Here is a 20,181-nt window from a genome sequence, read left to right as displayed (position 1 = left end):
TCTCTACGAAAGAGTGTATACTAGTCATTTCCCTTCTTCTCCTGCTCATTGTCTAAACTATTGCTATTTATAAGCTATGCTGCTATGTACCAGTTTGTTGTTTCTTAAGTGAGAGCCTCAGTTTCCTATTACCTGTTAAATGCCAACCTGAAATCCTTCTTTTAACTAGTTTCAGTGATCTAGAAAGTGCCACATTAACAGTTAGTAATTCAAATTGTCAAATCCCCTAGTGATCACATGTACAACATACAAAGAGTCAATGTATATTTCTCCCCTACTATCCCAGAAATTTTTGTGAATGTTGCTCTGGAGGTATCACCTGTACTAGTTCTAATACTAGAACACAGGTGAACATGGCACCTGTAAGGGCAAGAAGATGGTTCAATCCTAATTCCCATTCACACTTTGACCTATGGTCAGACTGACAACTGGTTTTTTTTTCTGACAACTCAGACTGCCTGCTTTAATTTACGCAGGCTACTAAAGAGTCATTGTTCAGTACTTCGATAATAACTCAAGTTAGAACCAGTGACCTAAATGTACCAAAGATGATCAAAACATTTGTATTTACCTATTTTTGCAGTTTTTAAATCAATTCAGACTTTATGCTAAGTAATCTGAAGATACCTGTTCATAGTTCCAGAAACATCAATATCATTCATGAAGCATTCTATGTTCATTGGGAGATCAGAGGCATTAGCACTCATCAGCTTCTTCAGTTTCTCACACTCCTGAAATAGTCTCAGCAATGGACGAATCTTTGATTTGATGTCTAATTTATATTTTTTCCCAAATTCTTCACAAAAATAGTTAACTAACATTTCATCAAACTTCCTGCCACCAAGCGTGGTGTCAAATGCTGTAGCAAGAACCTAAAAATGAGACAAGGAGTAAAATATTTCAGTAAGAAAATGGTTCTATTTACTGATTACTCACTAAAACTTGATAGTAACCAATACACGTTAAGCAATTTCTTTGTCTGAACACTCAGAATAGCTTGTTCCAGTACTTTGTTTGACAGCATAATCCTGTCTAGAAGAACACCACCTGGCTGCTCCAATACAGATCTTCTGCCATGACAGAAATAATCTGATATATTGCTCAGCTTTATTCCCCTACTGCCACCATGGGTAGGTAAATGCTTTGTGTTGGAGCAGCCTGGTAACCGCTTTCTGCTACTAGAAGAAAAAAAGGAACCAATTATTAACCTTTTATTTCCCTCCTCAATGCCTCCCCTTGGTTCATTCCCTGCCAGCAATAAAGTGTCAGTCCCATGCCACTCTGGCACATTTCACTTCACCAGGACTGCTGGCAGAAGTAGTTATTTCACTCTGATGCTCCTACTTGTGCCACTGTAAAAGTGCCTTGTGTAGGAGCAGCAAGGGTGCAATCCTGACAGAGCTGGTCTTTTCCCTGGGCTAGCATTGTAGAGACAGTTTTAAGATTAGATGATGCTTGTAGTCACCAAGTCCATAGCTTGTCAAGGATAGTATGTCATACACCTTATCTGTCTACACCAGTTACAGGTGACATGGATTACACAATACACCAAAATGGAACAGAGCAAGAAAACTGTGTAATGTTTTGACTGTTCCAGCCTATTTTTCAGCAGCTGTACTGAAGAAGAGGTTACTCGCCTTATGCAGTAACTGTGGTTTTTCAAGATGTGTTTCTCTATGGGGCTCCACTCTAAGCATATCCGTGTCTCTGCACCTTAGACTAGAGATTTTAGGTAGCAGTGTCCGTTCGGTCTGCATGTGTGCTCTCCACCTCATGCTTTGCCTCACTGCTATATAGTGCTGTGCAGACAAACCACCGTCAGTTCCTTCTCTATTGCACAGCTCATTGATAAAGAGCTCCAAAAGAGAGGGGAGGAAGGCAGACAGTGGAGCACCCATAGGGGGATACATCTTGAAGAACCAGTTACTGCACAAGGTGAGTAACCTCTTCTTCTTAAAGTAGTGTCCCTGTGGGCACGCCACTCTAGGTGACTACAGCAGTACCCCTAATGGAGTGGTGAGGCTTCGAAGCAGAGTCCAATATTGAAGGCAGTACAGCCGAGCCAAATACAGCAGCAAATGCTAAGTCACGGGTGACTGCAAAGTGTTCAGCAAATGTACGAGCAGATGCCCAAGTCACTGCTCTTCATATTTCCGTGATAGGAACGTTATTGAGGAAGGCTGTGGAAGTGGAGACAGATCTTGCAGAGTGAGTTTGCGCTCCAGAATGAGAATAAAGGTCATGTGCACGATAGCAGTAGATAATACAGTCTGATATCCCTCTAAAAAGTCTTTGCTTAGAGATTGGGGATCTCTTAGATCTGTTGTTGATTAATAGGATTTCGATCCAAATAAATCCAGTCTTTTCCAGTCCTTGTCATATGGTGTTATTTTAGCATGGTGCTGGGCTGCCACATTTGTTAACAGCGTTGACAACCAGGGAATTTGGGGAGGGGTGAGAAAATAAAACAGCCATGTCTTTAGAGGGCAAACAATATTTTTTTGTCCGCCCATTTGCGCGTAAGAGGTATTGTGGCTAGTACCTGCCATATAGTTTTCACCAGATTGAGCAGGGTCTCACTGACGGGGGACGCAATTCTATCTGATAACTACCTCAATTCTATCAGAGCCCGAGACGGAGAGCGCATGTGCAGGCTGAATAGACACTGCTACCTAAAATCTCCAATCTGAGGCGCAGGGATGAGAATACACTACTTGAACAGTAAGTTAGTTCACTTCAAATTGCTAGTGCCTGCAGGAGTTCCAAGCCTTTATACAGATACAGTCCTGAGCTCTGGCACACACAAAAAAATCAATATCCCCAAATATTAAAAGGCAACTACGTCATATATGCATTAATATGGTGATATTGGAGATTACAGTAGCAATTATCTGGTTCCCCTGCCTTAAATTGTCATAACCTTTGTTCTGCATAACCCTTGGCACCAATCTATTTCTAGACACCTGGGTCTCGTGCTAGCACTAGGGTAGCCAGGACTCCCACTGCTACAGGAAGACTTTTCAGTTAAGGATACCAACACAAGGAACATAGGTGCAGTGAGTGGCATGATCTTGTACTCTTCAAGCATTACCAAGAAAGTTTCCAAGCTTTCTTACACTACTGCCACAGTTTGAGTCATATCCCAGTTTAATGTACGATGCCTAAAAGGGTACTGCCTGTATGTCTACACCAGGCTGAAAATAAACTCATTTGTTTTCTTCATGTTTAACTCCTGCTCATTCATTCATCTGTTAATTCACATCTTTATGACAACTCCCTTCTCTACTGCCTCTCCAATCTGCCTGAATTCCAGACAGCTTTGAAATGCATGTACCACTTGCACATGCACACATGACCCCAATCTCAAAAGGCCTCCTCGTCTATCATTACTAGAAAATGGCTTCTGAGATTAGATGTAGGAGTGAAGGAACTAAACTCATTCTGCTCTTACAACCACATTCTAAGATTGATCTTTTCCTGTTGCATCATTTTACCTCCATCTTACTGATTTCTCAATACCTTTTTCAGAATATGCTGAATTCACAATTCCACACCACTTAAAAGTGCTGTTATCCCATTCTGCACACCAGTACTTATTAACAACACTTCACCTCTCTCCTTCAATATGTACCATTCCTATTGTTAATTTGTTCTTGGACCCATCAGAGCACGGTAGCCGTCTGGTTCAGAACATTATCTCAGCTATATTTCATTTAAACTAGCATTCCGTAAGACTTTAGCCTACTTTTCAGCTCTCGAGGCATTACTCTCCTAACTATCTGAGCACTTATCACAACACATTTACTTGTTCCTTCAACTGAAGCAGCAAAATAGGATTATTGGATTTCATAATATGTTTTTGGCTATAATGCTAACATTACTGAAGATTTTTATCTCATAGGAAAAAGAAATGTTAATACCTAATAGAAACAAGAGTTAAGGCAATTGTGCTTCAAAGTAAGACCCAATCTAACCATCTGCTCAAGTTGAGAAAGTTCTAAGAAATTTAATTAACTGTTGACACTTCACACCTATCATATTTCCTATAGTGCTCATATCATAGGTTTCAAGGTCAACAGGAAGCATTATGGTCATTTAGTCAGACCTTCATAACAAGGAATTAATTCAGTAATTCCTGCTTTAAGACATGAATTTGTGGTCGAATTAGAGCACCTTTTTTAAAAAGACATCCCGTCTCTTAAGTTGTACTATTACTATAGAGAAGTTAGTTCAATTTATTTTTTATTCTCACACTATACCAAAAAGTGACTGAAGAAAACATATTTGTTTCAACAAGCGTAGCAATGAAAACTTAAGCAGATCATCTCCCCAGTTCTCTAACATAGAACAAAGTTGAACCTTTGGAAAGTATAAATTGCATTGCCTGCATACACTGCCATATTAAGGCAGTCAACCAAGCCTATTCTAGTCCATAAATGTAATGGTGAATGTTTTTACAGGTAATTAAAATGGATGCATAAGATTGTTTACTTTCAGTTTTCCTTTGTTGAATGCGCATACTGAAACTTGATATGCAGAATGTCCCATATCAACAAAAACAACGTTTCTTGGCTTCTCTTCTAGGGCAGGCAGGTCTTGTTTATAGATTCCATATGCAAGAGCAACTACAAAAAAAGAGACAAGTCAATATAGTAAACAAAATGGCAGTCATTCAACTCCATTTTTGGTGTTGCTTTCCTAAACAGTATTGGTTAAAGAATGACTATACTGTCAAGATTTAATGCTACTTTTCAAAGTTATAAAAAGTTTGAATCTGGTTAAATAATGGACCAGATACAAAAGCCATGGCATGGAAGACTAACTACAAAAACAGTTAGTTCCTCTTATGTCTTGCATTTATTTCTTGGATGTCTATTTCCAAGCATCTTTAAAGAAGAAAGTCTTGAGCTGTATTACCATAGAAATAACTTAGATTCTAGGAACCTTGGAGAGCAACCAAAGTCAGATTAGTGCAGGGGTTGGCAACTTTTCAGAAGTGGTGTGCCGAGTCTTCATTTATTCACTCTAATTTAAGGTTTAGAGTGCCAGCAATACATTTTAATGTTTGTAGAAGGTCTCTTTCTATAAGTCTACAATATATAACTAAACTATTGTTGTATAGTTTATAGTATATGTAAAGTAAATAAGGTTTTTAAAATGTTTAAGAAGCCTCATTTAAAAATGCAGAGCTCCCTGGAAAGAAGTTTTATAATTTCAATCCTATATACATTTTAAAGAGAGTAAGATTACCTGAAGTAGTTTCATTTATTAGTCGCAAGCAGTTGAGGCCAGCAATCTGTGTAGCATCCATCACAGATCTCCTCTCTGCATCTGTATAGAAACAAGGAACCTGCAAGCAATGCACAGCAGTGAGATACATATTTGGAAGGACAATCCTCAACAAATCATCAGAAAAATATTGTTCAGAGGGTTGGTACTAACCCATCCCCCTCCTTTATTTTTAAGTATTTCCTGCAAGTTTAAGATTTATTTTTATTTTGAATGTTGCAAGCAAGGAAAAGTGAGTAGCTACATGGGGAAGAGAATGGTTTGATTTAATTGCTTACATAATTTTCTCATGCCGTTCCACTTGAATTCACCTTTAGTAAAAACTGAGGAAAATCAGCTACAAATAATATTATTCTATTGATTAAATCTATAATATATTTTACAATGTTAGCGTGATAAGCTAAACATCAGCTTTCAGGGAGAGAGCTGAGTAAAAAAAGGCACACGGTTTACTGAAAACAAGCAGGGGCACTGGTTTATGTGAACCTTGTTTATAAATTGCAATACAACTCCATTACCACCATAATTCTTCAATTTATGCAGATACACTATGTAGCCAAGTTAATGTAACCAAGTTTACCATCACCTACTTACAGAAACAACACAGTCAACTACAGGCTTCTTAAGGGCATTCTCAGCCGTTTCTTTTAGTTTGGTGAGGAGCATTCCTGTCACCTGCTCAATGGTGAAGTTTCGTTCTTCTTCCATATACATAACCTTTAGTGAAAAGCTTGTATAAGTATGGTAAATGACAAGAAACAACATGCTCAAGTGATATTAAGGAGTTGACCTAAGCCTGCAAAAACATTTTTTTTTAAGTGGTCCTTAAAACCAAGCCTAGCGCCTGCAGCATACTTGTATAATTGCCCCCACTTCACTGCCTAAGCCATGTAGGGAAGGCACCACAGAATAAGAAGACAGTTTCTCATTCTAGTCATATTTAGATTTGAGAATTCAAGAGATTTTAAGAGAGGCAAGTTGAAAAGGACATACACCTCTACCCCAATATAACGCTGTCCTCAGGAGCCAAAAAAAATATTACCGTGTTATAGGTGAAACCGCGTTATATCAAATTTGCTTTGATCCACTGGAGTGCGCAACCCCACCCCCAGAGTACTGCTTTACCACATTATATCCAAATTCGTGTTATATCGGGTCACAGTGTATTTACAAGCTCCAGTTTCCTGGGTTCCGAATGTAAGAATGTATGCAGTTGACTCTTTATTGGGCCTTTAATAACAGCCTATTCCATCAGATACCACAAGACTATTTTTAAGTTAAGGAAATTCTTCCCATTGTTGAACAGGTTTTGCAACTAAAATATAAATATATTTATTGAAATTTGGTCTGAAATATTTTGCTTTTCTCCTCTAGCCTTGCACTATATCTGAAGCATTAGTACTGAATACTATTGTGGTATTTTCTTCATCTCCCAAACTCACTATGGAGTGCAAAAGACTGTTCACACAGCAAAGAGGTTTTTTAATTTAAAGCAGACCTTGATAAACAATGGCATTCTAATAACTGAATTCAAATCCTGGATTAGCTAAATCACAAGTGAAAAGGAATCTGAGTCTTAATCCTTACTTGTGCACATCAGTGACCACTGTTTGTTACAATTGGGAATGTCTAATCAAGATGCTTCGGACTCAAAAGGGTACTATTCAGGCCTGAGTCAGATGAAAAAGTTCGCATAGATCCTTCCCACACTACATACAATTCTAGTCAATTAAGTTCTCAAGCATTCTGAAATCACTTAGTCTATTTCACAAAGCAGTTCTAAGCCTCCTTCATAAAATAAGAAGATTTTACTCTCTTGAATTTTAGTCTACGCTACAGATCTCCCTACATTTATTAATCCAGCGATAATGATTTTTCTAATGGAAAGTGCATTTGCAAAGATAGATGCCTCGGTGAAAAAGAGTTCAAAGCTAAACAGACATATGAATTATCATTGAGTTTCCTCTATGGTTCTCTTCCAAGTATGTCTGACTCACCTTGATGCCAGCTGAGCCTGTTGGCAGCTGGACAAGTTCATATGCCAGGTTATTTTTTTCAGCTTGAACAAAGGGATCTGAGAATGCACGGCCATGAAATCTTTTAAAGCCTTGTACAGTATTCTTTGCATTTGAAATAACCTAAAGGGAGAAATATACATTAGTCTGAGATGGTTGGGGAGCTTCTGAATTTCAGAGAAAATAAGCCAATAGCAAGTTTGTTTATACTTTCCTTGCCAAATCAAAATTTGTAATTAATCTCTATTTTCCAACAATATAAGGAGTTTACTAAAATACGCAAACCCAAAATCCTACCTCTTCCCCTTTCATCTCCTAAAGGATTCTTGAGGGAATTTGTTTAGATTTTTTTTAAATTCTATTTTAAAACCTTGAGCAAACGTTTATGAAAATCCACATACACACAGTTCACTTTTAAAAGGTGTTTTGCAAATAGCTGTAAAATTCCATCTTTAGCAGTATACCTCTCTTCACTGGATTCCTCTTTCCCCTACCTTTCTCCCCACTTTGACCACCTTCCTCGGCTTGCCACCAACTAAGCTAGGAAGGACATTGAGCACATTAAATGTCACTTCCAGGTCCATCATCTTGTCCTGCTCTGGCCAGCCAACTCCACGTGACATTCCTGCATGATACTACTACCTACTTTGGAGCCTTCCTACCTAAAAAACCTCAAGTGTTTTCACGAACCTACTTAAAATCCAAATGGGGACTTAAAAGGACAGTCAACTTGAAGTAGTGAAAACTGTCTATATACTCTCGTTGTAAGTAACACCTCTGATTAATGTAAACCAAGGATTAGAAGGAAAGCATCTGCTTTTAATTTATTTATATTGTGTATGACAGCACTTTATGCATAGTCATTTTTCTGTATACCAAGTTTTCCATTATATTTACATGATTCTTTCACTAGCAACAAGGGAGAGGAAAACACAAGGGAAAGCTAAGGGTTTGTCTACACTTAAAATGCTACAAGCAGCACAACTACACTGCGGCACTTGAGTGTAGAGTCACTCACTACCATCAGCATAAATAATCAACCTCCCCCAGAGACAGTAGCTAGGTCAACAGAAGAATTCTTTTGTCGACCTAGTGCTGCCTACACAGGGACTTAGATTGACTTAACTACACCGCTCAGGAGTATGGATTTTTCACATCCCTGACCAGCGTAGTTAAACTGATATAATTTTCTACTGTAGACCAGGCCTTAGCCAAAAATTGGTCTAGGTGCTCAAGGGCATGTGTAGGATCAGACATTTTCTTTACTTTTTTTTAAATATATATAACTTGATTTTAAATTGACTGTCCCTTTAAAAAGCAACTTGCTCCCAGAATTTCCAAAAATCCAGTTATTACAGTTCAAATTGCATATGAACTGTATCCCTGCACCAATGTGTATCTCTAGGCTGTGAACAGCTTAGTGCAACATCAGACTAAGCACACATGAGGAGTAATTCTGCATTTGACAAGATGTTTACATTTAGCTCTAGCAAAGAAAGAAAACACACTGAACATGTGAGGGGTCACAATTATAGCATGCTTGCTGTATATGTTCAAGCATCTCAGGGATTCTGGAAATTATTTCCTAATATCTAAAGATATTTGTTCTTGGAAAAAGTTGACCGTGTTTGAAGAGTCACTTTCTGCAGGTGACTAACAAAAGATCCAGCATGAAACATCTTTTACAAAAATAAAAATTGGTGACAATCTGACTGGTAGACAGGAAGGGTCATAAGTCAGCTAAGTCTTGCCTTACTCCCTGATTAATATTTACATAACTACTCTACTTGGCTATACAAAAAACTATTAGCAGACAGTTATTTAGGTTGTAAAGTCAGGCACTCAGAAGTTAATGACATTTATAGTTGCTTGGGCAACCATACATCTATCTGCCCCTTTTGCCTCCAGCCTGTGCAATGAATTAGGCAAGGATCCTGTGGAAAGAACAGTACACAATCTTTTAATTAAAGCCTATCCTAATACATATGCACAAGAGGGATGAACTAATGTTTCATGAGAAAATGGTATTTACTTTGAGTGCTTGATTATGCAATCCAAACAACATGAACAAGTTTTTAGTATGTAATTTCTCAGGTTTCTTAAAAAAAAAAAAAAGGAAAATTCTATTATGTACAACAACAAGTAGTACACTCTTACGTAACCCTTAAGTCCCATTCCAGAACAATGACAGAATACATTAGAGTAACAAACTGAACAGCTTAATAAAGCTCAAATGCTTCTTAAGGCATTTATTAAAGATTTAATTTAGAAGCAAATATCTACTTCAACATGGATATTTGTAGTCTCTCCATAAATGAAAAAATACTGGAAAAAACATTTTTTTTTTTTTTTTAACTACTGTGTTAGTATTTTTTCTTTGGCTTATAAGCGGTTCTTGAACATACAAAATCCTTACTTGGCTTTTAGCTGCCGCTCCAATTGAACGATTCTTGGGTCCAAAGGCTATACATGACCTATAATGAGAAGAAACAACTAATTCAAATTTAGAAATAACGACTATATTTCTAACAAGCAGCCACTGAGTGATTTAAAAAAAAATGTATTTAAAGATAAGACTATTACTAGATAAAACTGTCGGTTGTATAGAACAAGATTACTGTCATAACATTCAATTTTAAAACTGCCTTTTTCCCCCAAGCTCTTCCCACTGTTAACCACTAACAGTCAATATATTAAAATGTAAGACCTACTCTGTCATTATGGCTCTAGAATAATATTTGAAGAGCATAACACTCATTATGGAGTAGTTTTCTAACAAATAGTAAACTTATGAGCAGTGAAACCTATTAATAGTCAAAGGAGCAAAGAGTCCTGTGGCACCTTATAGACATATTGGAGCATGAGCTTTTGTGGGTGAATACCCACTTCGTCGGATGCGTGTCCGCAGGTTCAACCAATCACAGCTCCCAGTGGCTGCAGTTCACTGCTCCAGGCCAATAGGAGCTGCAGGAAACTGTGCAGGCCGAGGGACATACTGGCCACCGTTTCCCGCAGCCCCCATTGGCCTGGAGCTGCAAACCGTGGCCACTGTGAGCTGCGATCGGCCGAACCTGCAGATGCAGCAGGTAAACAAACTGGCCCAGCCCACCAGGGGCTTTCCCTGAACAAGCAGTGGCCCTAGTTTGAGAACCACTGCTCTAGGCCAAGTTATTTACAATGTTGCTCAATAATAAAGGGATTATTTCAACCAGTTTTTTACTACTAACAAGCACATTTTAACAGTCATAATTATTACATTGATCCCAATGCAGCAGACAAGAGAGTTGCTCTACAGAACTGGTTGCCCCATGGGAAATGAAAGAAACAGGGCTTCTGGAATATCCTGCTATGTTGAATTAGTTTAACATATTGAATAAACAGACACCACCAGCATGGACATTTGTCGTGGCATGATTGTGTTGATTGTTTTATAGCCATTGTTGGTGCACTATCTAGTTAACAAATTAAAGCCAGTCATGCACTTATAGGAGTACACCGTAATGAACTTAAGGAGGACATATTTAGAAACATGTCTTGTGCTTAATAACGTGATTCAAAGACTTGGCCAATAAAAAGCTACCAAGTTCTGTTTCATGGAAACATTAAGGCAATAATAAAAGTAATACTATGGACTTGTCTACACCACAAAGTTAGGTCAGCTTAATGGCATAGCACAGGGCTGTGAAAAATGTAATGCACTGTGTGATGTAAGTAAGCCAACTTAAGCCCCAGTGTAGACACTGCGAGGTCAATGGAAGAATTCTTCTGTCGGCCTAGCTATGAAAGGTGGATTTATTACAGCAATGGAAAAATCCCTTTAAATCACTGTAGTAAGTGTCTACAGCGGTGCAGCTTCAGTGCTGCAGCTACGCCATTAACATTTTTAGTGTAGACATAACTATATATTTGAGGCTTCAGGCTAAACACTTCACAAGAAACCAGATTTATTAATTCAATTTGGCCCTTCGGAAGAAATTAATATAGAAGCATTAATTGAAGGTTCTACTTCTCTCCTATGCACATAGAACATATTTAGCTAGTTAACTGCAAAATTCATGAGTCATTCTGAATTCACAGGAACATCACTACGTTTGGTTTAGTTATTAATGTAGTGCTTCTACATAATTCCAGATTAACAGTTCTGAGACTAGAATCCTCTCTCTATCCATAGAAGAGTGCCACAGGGGCAGCAGCAGTAAAGGCTTTCCTACACTGCCTCATATTTGTTCTATTAAGATCCCAATAGGGCTCAATTTTTTTAAAAAAAATTGTGCTATGTAAGATTATCTTAAAAAGACCTTATTTATATTTGGCTTTAGTTAACATTTATGTTCTAAACCGCTGCCTCGTGTATGTTTTGCAGATTTCAAAAACATCTGCCGAAGTGCTAAGGAAGAAGTTTATCAGGGATTTCTGTGTCTGGATGGTGGAAGAGGAATGTTGGGAAGCTTTCCAATAATTTAGTTTTGTATTTGGGACCTATGTGGCCCATACTGGCATTACTGGTCAGATCTTAGTTAGTGTTTTCTGTGTATTTTAAGACACTAGGACAGGGGTTCTCAAACTGGGGGTCAGGACCCCTCAAGGGGTCACAAAGTTATTACATGGGGGGGTCTCGAGCTGTCAGCCTCCACCCAAACCCCATTTTGCCTCCAGCATTTATAATGGTGTTAAATATACAAAGAAGTGTTTTTAATGTATAAGGGGGTCGCACTCAGAGGCTTGCTGTGTGCAAGGGGTCACCAGTTCAAAAGTCTGAGAACCCCTGCACTAGGAGCTATTTCCCCTTCCCTCTGGCTGACGGAACGCAGACCTCAGTCACAAGTATACATCAGCTATATCAATGCTCAAGCTATATACTTTGTTTTCTTAAGCAACAGAGAGACAAGTTATAATTTCAAAGAACATTATAGGATAAGCACACAAATTGGTGAAAATGTAGTTTAATAAACACCCATACATTTTAAATAGAAGCAGATGCAATCACAAAGAGACATGGGAAGCCTAGTGAAATCTTGTTAAGATAGGATTTCTGAAAAGTTAAAACTCTGAACTATCATATTAATAAGTTAGAACAAAATAACATGTGGGTGCTGCTCATATATCACGTTAGTCTCCACACTTTGGATTACACTTATCCTTTGTCTCCATGCACTACCTCGGAAGATGCATGCATCCCGTCTGTCATACAAGACGGCAGTTCAGTCAACACAGAAATTGCACTGATTTTGCTAAATCAATTTTTTAATCTGTTTAGTTAAATCAGTACATCTTCCTTGTGTGGACATTCAAACTGGCTTAAAGGTGCCTTAGCTTAGTTCGATACTGAATCAATATAAATTGATATCTGCTACTCAAACCATTTAAGAGTGCCCATACAGGCTGCACTGATTTAACTAAATCAGTTTAGAAAGATTTAGGCCTGGTCTACATTTAAAACGTAGGCCAACCTAGCTGTCACTCAGGGAGTGAAAAATCAGCACCTCTGAGCAACATAGCTATTGCTAACCTAATCCACAGCGTAGACAGAGTTAGGTTGATAGAGGAATGATTCCATCAACCTAGCTACTATAATTCAGAGAGGTGGTGTTCCTCCGCCACTGAAAAAACCCCTTCCGTCAGCATAGGTTGTGTCTATACTACAGGATTATGCCAGCATAGCGATGGCACCAAAGCAATGCTGGTATAGTTCCCAGAGTATAGACATGGCCTTTGATAAATTGGTGCAATTTCTGCATGTAGTTCAACCCCAAGCTTCTGTTTGATGGCAATTCATTTTCTCCAGGTAATTTGTTTTGTTCAAGTTTATTTTTGTGTCATAATATGAGCACTTCAAGAAATCTCCCTTTTAGATTTCTTCATCTCAGTTACAACTGAAGTGAGCAATCTCAACACAAAAGCATTAGAGCCAGTGATTGTTCAGAGGGTTTGTGCATAACAGGTCTAGTCAACATGTAAGCAAACACCAGAGGGGCAGGGGAAGGCATATGGGGGACTCCATATATTCAAAGTTGAATGAACACTGAGCAAATATACTTAGGGTCAAGTTCTGCCTTGGGATGACAATCTGTAGATCCCACCAAACTTAAGAACCTAGCAAGCATGGATCCAAAGGCAGAATTCAAACACACAACTCATTCTCTTTAAACTACTGTACAAACTCAACTGTGATCAGTTGTGCAAAGTGATTTTGCTAAGGTTACAATATTTCAATATATATACTGGTTACAGCAAGTCACACACCCTGACCCTGTCTTAGGTTTAAAATCTTGTTATGTAAACCAGAATCAACCACATTATTTTACTCTGCCTCCACATTGGTTTCACCCCCACCCCAGAAAGTGTTGAATCTGTGGAATCAGGTAGTATCAAGTAGAGGAAGTTCAAGCCCCACTTTGAGCTAATCTTAGATTACATATTGGGCCCAAAAGTGACTAGTGATTTTGGATGCCTCATTTTTCTGAGTACACAACTTTAAAAAGTCTAATTAACAGAAAGTGCTAAGCATCCAATCCTCTGAGAGCCAGGCCCTCTTCTCTCTCTCAAGCAGGGCATTAAGTAATTTTATCTTTGGACATTTGTGTTTCAGCCTTTGGTTAAAGTGTATTTAAATTTTGTTTCCAGGATTTATTTTAAATGCATTTAGTCGGAGGGAGGGATAGCTCAGTGGTTTAAGCATTGGCCTGCTAAACCCAGGGTTCAATCCTTGAGGGGGCCATTTAGGGATCTGGGGCAAAAATTTGTCTGGGGATTGGTCCTGCTTTGAGCAGGGGGTTGGACTAGATGACCTCCTGAGGTCCCTTCCAACTCTGATATTCTATTATCCTAATGTTATTAAAATGACGTGGTAATTGTATGTAGACATTCCATGATAATTAGCATTTTACTCAGAGATGCTGGAGAACCTTTTCAGGTTTTTAATCCTCTAGTACCAATCCAGCATGGATTTATTTTTGAACATCTACTAGCTGTTGTGGCAAAACGGCACTGCACATATTGAAATATAAAGACACACCCACTTTAGCGTTTCAAAACTAAAAAGCAGTAATTTCCTGAAACCTGGGAAAGATTTCTGAAATTAACCAACATCTTGTATCTGTTATTCTCTAATTTTTGTAGACATTGGTTTTCAAGACTGTTTAAATACATGTTTAAGAAACAAGTTTTGACAGTAGTACTTTGTATAGAACTAGTAAAAGTATAATGAATTAACATATTAGTCATACAGCTCTTCTCCATTCCTTCCTTAAAGGCAGCCAGAGTTATGGCATTACTTACAACGAAGCAAGGTGACGCCATATTGCTGGCCATCCATCACTGTTGCCAAGGCAAGATGAAAGAAAACTGAAAAATTGAGTTACTAATGAATTTTTACCTTGCCTAGGTAGTTTGTTGTAAAACACTATCAGTTCCTACCACACTGTGTTCAAGTGAATGGACATTTTACTCTGAAACATCGCACTATTTTACGCTGGAACACCGTTATACAAGACAGCCCTTAAAAAAACACCTTATGAAGAAGACGACCTCAGAGTCAGGGACCCCCAAGTTCTAATTTCAGCTATACTACTGACAATAGGTCACTTTACCTCAGTTTAACTTCTCTTGCTATTTTATTTAGTGAGTTATTTATGATCAGAAAGGAAGCCATCTTCCTCTACATTGGTACAGCATGAAGCTCACTATTAGCATTGTTGAGGACACAGTTACAGAGATGGCTCACAACAAGCTTAAAATAGTTCAGTCTTAAAATATAGAGGACTCTAGCTGTATTTCAATTGCCATTTTTGTTTCTAAAATAAAAGCATGTGTGGCCCTTTACAGTCATGATGAAAAGGTCCCTGCCCCAATACTCCTGGGGAAATTCTGCACACAAAAAATTAAGATTTTTGCATATTTTATTTATCAGAACACAATAAAATCACACCAGTTTCAATTATTTTGGTAATTTCAAAATACCTGTTAGCTAGTATGTCTAACAATACAGACAAAGAGAAATTCCCTCACAAGTAGAGTGTTAAACTCCTACAACAACCCAGTTCTTGTTTCTCTGTTATGATTTTGTTGGATGCCTCAGTCTGGGTATGTCACAGGTGCCAGCTAGGTATTTCTTGGAGGAAAACTGTCCCTCCAGTCTTAGTCAATTCTCTTTTTTTCACTCTTCCCTGTAAGGTTACCATAATTCAAGCTCCCAAACAGAGGACACTGCCAGGGGAGAGGGATCTGGACGGGTGTACAGTTGAGGGGGTTGTGTACTGGGAGGGGCTACTTGGAGGCCCAGATGCTCACAAACCACTCCCCACCAGAGCCCAGCTGCAGGGCACCTCCCGGCCCAGATGCCTGCCACCTCTCTGTCTCCAGAACCCAGCCACAGGCTCCACTCAGCTTCATTACTGTGCCACCATGGCACCATCCTTTGAGAGAGCCAGCACAGCTAGGTCTCCTGGGCCCACTCCAGGTGGTCCTGGGTGGATGAGGATCAGGCCCAGCAACCAGACTGCGCAGAGACTCAGGACCTCCATCCGCACCAGGCTGGGCACTCCCTCATTGGTGGGGGCCACAGCCCACATCCCACCTTCTTTGTTCAGGGCATGCTGGGAATCACAGCCCATCTGCACCTCTAGCATAGGCACACTTAAGTGAGGAGCCAGACTGCTGGGTCCAGTGACCTCAAGCAGCAGCCAGACACTCTGCAGTGCCAATTCTGCCGGGAAAAGTGAAATTCTGCACAGAAAATTAATTCTGCAGTTGTATAGAATTCCCCAGGGAAGTATCCCTAAGAGCAGACAGACAAAATAGTCATAACATGCAAAGGTGGAGCATGGAGGACAGCTTGAAGCATATAAGCACAGTGACAAATGAGCATTTTTTGCACAATCTCAGTTCCATTATTTTATTTATAGGTCACAGATGTGAACCAAATAAGCTTGCACACGCTTCCTACTTGAAAACGTTTGATTTTTTTTCCAAGTTACATTTCCCTCTTCCCCACCTGCTCACTTCAGTGGAGGTGGCCAGGCCAGGCGGCCCCTAGTCCCTTTCCCGGAAACACATGTCCCCAGCCGGGCTCGCCGAGCTGCACTGTGGCTCGCCCGCACAGCTCCCATGCACGCTACTAGATGGGAACGGCGTGTAACCCGTGCTGGTACCCAGAGGGGAGCGCCCCGGCCTGCAGTGAGGTCTCCCTGCGGTACAAAGATGCGGCCGGGGTGGGCAAGGAGAGGGCACGGCTCAGCCCACACCCGCTTCCCAGGGCCGCGCGCTACATGCGCAGCACCAGGATTGTGTGAGGCTTTTGCACGCTCCGGGGATTCACCCCCAAGTCACCAGCGCTCCCCCACCAAGGGAGGGGGAGAGAGAGGGGAGGGGCAGAGCCGCTTTTCACCAGGCCCCAGGCACAGGCCTAACAGGGGCCGGCCGGCCGGGACCCGGCAGGTCCCCGGCGCGCCTCCCCCCGCTTCCGGTCGCTACTCTCCCTCCCCCGCCCCCCCTTACTCACGGGGTGCTGCGGTCGCTGTACTCGTTGGCGACGGTCTCGATGCCCCCCGCCCGGGCCACGGCTACATAGCAGCTCTGGAAGCCCAGATCGATGCCCACCACCGACATGCTGCGGCCGGAGATGGGCTGAGGAGGGATCCGGGAGACGAGCCGAGGGTGCCGGGCAAAGACCGAGCGGCTGAGGAGCTCGGGGAGGGTGGCTGAAGCGTCGGGCTCGGTCCCGTCCGGCGCCTGCGCTACACTAGTGCGGACGCAGCCGACTCAGCCCGTTTAAATGAGCAGCGGCTCCGGCAGCCTCCACTCGGGGGAGGGGGAGAGATCTCGAAAGATCCCGTCCTGTCGGCGGAGGAGGGGAGCGTGGAGATGGAGGGAAAGCCTCTCGCGAGATTCCCGCGGGGCGCTCGCTCGCTTTCTTTCCCCGCCCCCACCGTCAGGATACGGGGGCGAGAGCGACGGTTGGGATGTCCTGAGCGGCTCTACGCCAAACAGCCAGTACGCATGCTCAGAGAATATCTCCCCTCCCCCCCCCAGCTGCATAAGGGAGGGGCCGCTGACTCGCCTTCTACACGGCTCCTCCCCCTTTTCTCGTCCTCCCCTCCAACCTCCCCTTTCACTCCTCCCTCCCGGCACACCCTCTGAGTCGGGCACTGTGCCCTGCCCTCCGCGGGCTGCCAGCCTCCGCGCCTGCGACGTCACCTTCCTGCTCTGCCCCGCCCCCGGGGGCCTGGTTCCTTCACAGAGCCCTGGCCTCACGCCGGGGGTTAGAGTTGGGCAATTGCCCCACCCTGGGCTGGGTTCATCCAGGAATGCTCCAGCCAGGGCACAACATTGTCCCACACACCACTGCCTTGAAATACAGTACCTCAGAGAGACAGTGACGCACACCACCTCAGAGTCCGTTCTTACACTGGTGCAAAGCCACAGTCACTCCCATCACCTATACAGATTTGAATGTAGTTAATCTGGATTAGCCAGAATCCAGAGTATGAGTTGGCTCACAGGCAACATTACAGACAGACATAGATATCTGACATAGACAGACAAGATGGGGGAGGTAAGACCTGTAAACTTCCCCTGTTGGACTTTATCCCCTGAAACAATCAAACTGAACTCTGCCCTGTGAGGGTCATCCTATCATCATTACCCAGTCCGCTCACTTATTCATGCCCACGACTATCCATAACCTGTTTGTATGAGTGATGTACTCTCACTGCTTGCTGGCTGTACCTTGAACTCACCCACCGTATACCCCGCATTGGGGACATGACAGACTGTGTATATGTATATGCCGTCCAATACCAAAACGCTAACATCCCCCTACAACCTGTATGTTACCCCCAATGACACAATAACTGACGCTTCAAACACTTTGTATCATTTATTTTTAAATATTCTCTAATAAACTTTAAATCTTTTCTTGGACCAACTTCTGCTGGTGAGAGAGAGAAGCTTTCAAGCTACACAGAGCTCTTCTTCGGGTTTGGGAAAGGTACTCAGAAGTGCCACAGCTAAATACAAGGTGGAACAGATAACTACTTATGCTGAACTAATACATACTGTGTTGGCTTGTTAACACCTCTGCAGTCATAGGAGGGTTAGTGGATTATAGATTGCTATAATAAACCATAAATCGTGTCTTTATTAAAACCATGATTTTTTAGGCCAAGTCTACATTAAACACTCACTTTGGAATACAGTAATTACATTGCTCAGGGGTATGAACAACATAGTTATACAGTACAGACTTTAACACCCCCCCCCCCATAGGCTTCTTGTGGAGGTGGAGTTATTAAACCAATAGGAGAGCTCTCTCCTATCAGCTTAGAGCGTCTTCACCTGAAGTGCTACAGCGGCGCAGCTGCCTCGGTGCAGCTGTGCCGATGCAAGATTGTAGTGTAGTGTAGACCTGCCCTATCTGGCAAAGTTATGAATTTAAGCTCCCAGGCTCATCTTTTGAAAGTGTCTTGTAGGTTTCCTTTGTGTCCTGGTGGAAGGTGGCCATTTGGGTGGTGAGTGATTTGAGGATAGTTTCTATGAGTCCCGATATTCCTTTAGTAACAATGCCATGGCCAGATATGATGGGTCTGCTTGGATTCCCTTGTTTATGTATCTTGGGAAGTGTGTAGATGGTTCAGTTCAAATATATTCTATTGGAATGACAAATTCAACAAGCATTGCCAAAATATGAGCAGACAGAAACCTTGGGTTTCTGTCGCATCAAGCATCTGCTTAGAATAAACTATATTCTGTAAAAGCAGAATTGCCAATCCGAAGTGTTCAAAAATCATAAGCCATGTCCACCCCAAATCACGTGATTAAAAAAACAGTGAATTTTGGGTTCTGTTTATTTGCCTTCTGGTTTTTGAACCCGTAGAATGCACATTTTCTAATTTTTCTCTGCAACCATTATGGTTAGAAATGTATTTATATTTTCATTATAAGAAAAAATTTTCTCATGTAATACCATGTCTCCAGAAGCTAGGGCTTCAAGAATAACACTAAATATTGTGAGACTTGTGATGAAATTGTGAGTTAGCAACACTGAAAGCCCTTGTATTATAGCCCCATCACCTGCATTCTTTTGTGTTTTATGAAGGACCATAGTCAGGATGTTATCACAAGTATAAAGCAATACTGCCCTCCTCAAGCATACAAATATCATAAAATTGGCATAAAACCATGATTTTATAAATAATAAATGTTGGGGGGATGTGCATTCTGTTGTTTAAACGGAATTTTTAATTCTTTCACTGCAACCATAAGGGATAGAAAATTACTTGTTTTTGTAAATGAAATATACAGTTCTCATGTAATCGCCTGTCTCCAGGATCATATACTTTAAGAAAAACACCAGATACCATGAGACGTTATAAAATTGCAAGTGTTGGCAATATTCAAAGATTATTCAAGGCAGAACCATTGTACTTTCAACGTAAAGGTCCCTTGTCTGCTGAGATACCATCATTTTTTGCCTCACCACTATTGTATACCTGAGAAGAAAAAAGATTTTAATAGCTCACCTCATCAGCGGGTCTTCCCTAACATGTCCATGAGATTTCCCTCGTTTTTCCTACTGTAACACCCTAAGTCCCATTGGACTTGAAGGAACTCCCTGAAGAGTCTGTCTATTGTCTATTGATATTCTGTTGAAATCTCAGTGGAATATTGGTGGTATAAGCAGGATAACAATGGAGGCGCATTTGGCCTGACATAGCTGGCAAGTTTATACAGCAACTAAGGAGTTAATTATAAATGTTTTACCTTTGTTTTACCTATCCCCTCTGCAATGTAAAACAATTTTGAGATCAGCTATTTAGAGAAATAGTATTTATTATTAAGTAAACATTCTGCCATGCTGGGGGTGCCCAGCTAAGACATA

General features: G+C 41.0%; 1 protein-coding gene across 1 annotated transcript in view; it reads right to left on the bottom strand.

Moving 5' to 3' along the window:
* Positions 1-17,327, bottom strand: part of HSPA4 (heat shock protein family A (Hsp70) member 4) — a 36,934-nt gene extending 19,607 nt beyond the window's left edge. Inside the window, exons 1-7 of the mRNA XM_039486367.1 lie at positions 16,804-17,327; positions 9,721-9,778; positions 7,287-7,427; positions 5,884-6,006; positions 5,251-5,350; positions 4,492-4,625; positions 628-872 (exon numbers count right to left, since the gene is read on the bottom strand). Of these exons, the coding sequence (XP_039342301.1) occupies positions 628-872; positions 4,492-4,625; positions 5,251-5,350; positions 5,884-6,006; positions 7,287-7,427; positions 9,721-9,778; positions 16,804-16,910 (908 nt within the window). The 5' untranslated portion in view covers positions 16,911-17,327. The remainder of the gene's footprint in view (positions 1-627; positions 873-4,491; positions 4,626-5,250; positions 5,351-5,883; positions 6,007-7,286; positions 7,428-9,720; positions 9,779-16,803) is intronic.
* Between the last annotated feature and the right edge of the window lie 2,854 nt (positions 17,328-20,181).

Source organism: Mauremys reevesii, linkage group 8 (assembly GCF_016161935.1).
Source record: "Mauremys reevesii isolate NIE-2019 linkage group 8, ASM1616193v1, whole genome shotgun sequence".
NCBI classification, from domain to species: Eukaryota; Metazoa; Chordata; order Testudines; family Geoemydidae; genus Mauremys; species Mauremys reevesii.
The sequence above is the reverse complement of the archived record's forward strand: the minus strand, read 5'-3'. Positions and strand labels throughout refer to the sequence as shown.